Below are 249 nucleotides of genomic sequence, written 5' to 3'. Positions count from 1 at the left end.
GGCACCCCGCCTTGCTAAGGGCCTCCCCCTCCCTGCAGTCTCTCCAGAGGACCTGCTGCTGGACAGCCCAGAGAAGCCTGTGCCAGACGGGCCATTGGAGGCTGCTCTGGACCACCTGAAGCTGGGCAGCATCTTCACCTTCCGTGTGACAGTCCTACAAGCCTCTAGCATCTCCGCAGAATACGCAGACATCTTCTGCCAGTTCAAGTGAGCCCCCAGTGCACCCCAGCCCCACGTCTCCCCCACGCT

General features: G+C 62.7%; 1 protein-coding gene across 1 annotated transcript in view; it reads left to right on the top strand.

Moving 5' to 3' along the window:
* Positions 1–40: 40 nt before the first annotated feature.
* LOC103800145 (kinesin-like protein KIF1A) overlaps positions 41–249 on the top strand; it is a gene marked incomplete at its 5' end in the record, with an annotated part of 11,991 nt that continues 11,782 nt past the window's right edge. Inside the window, one exon of the mRNA XM_009072511.1 lies at positions 41–207. Within this exon, the coding sequence (XP_009070759.1) occupies positions 41–207 (167 nt within the window). The remainder of the gene's footprint in view (positions 208–249) is intronic.

The sequence above is a fragment of the Acanthisitta chloris genome, unplaced genomic scaffold (genome assembly GCF_000695815.1).
Source record: "Acanthisitta chloris isolate BGI_N310 unplaced genomic scaffold, ASM69581v1 scaffold4194, whole genome shotgun sequence".
Lineage (NCBI taxonomy): Eukaryota > Metazoa > Chordata > Aves > Passeriformes > Acanthisittidae > Acanthisitta > Acanthisitta chloris.
Note: the sequence above shows the minus strand (reverse complement) of the source record. Positions and strands in the feature narration are given on the sequence as shown.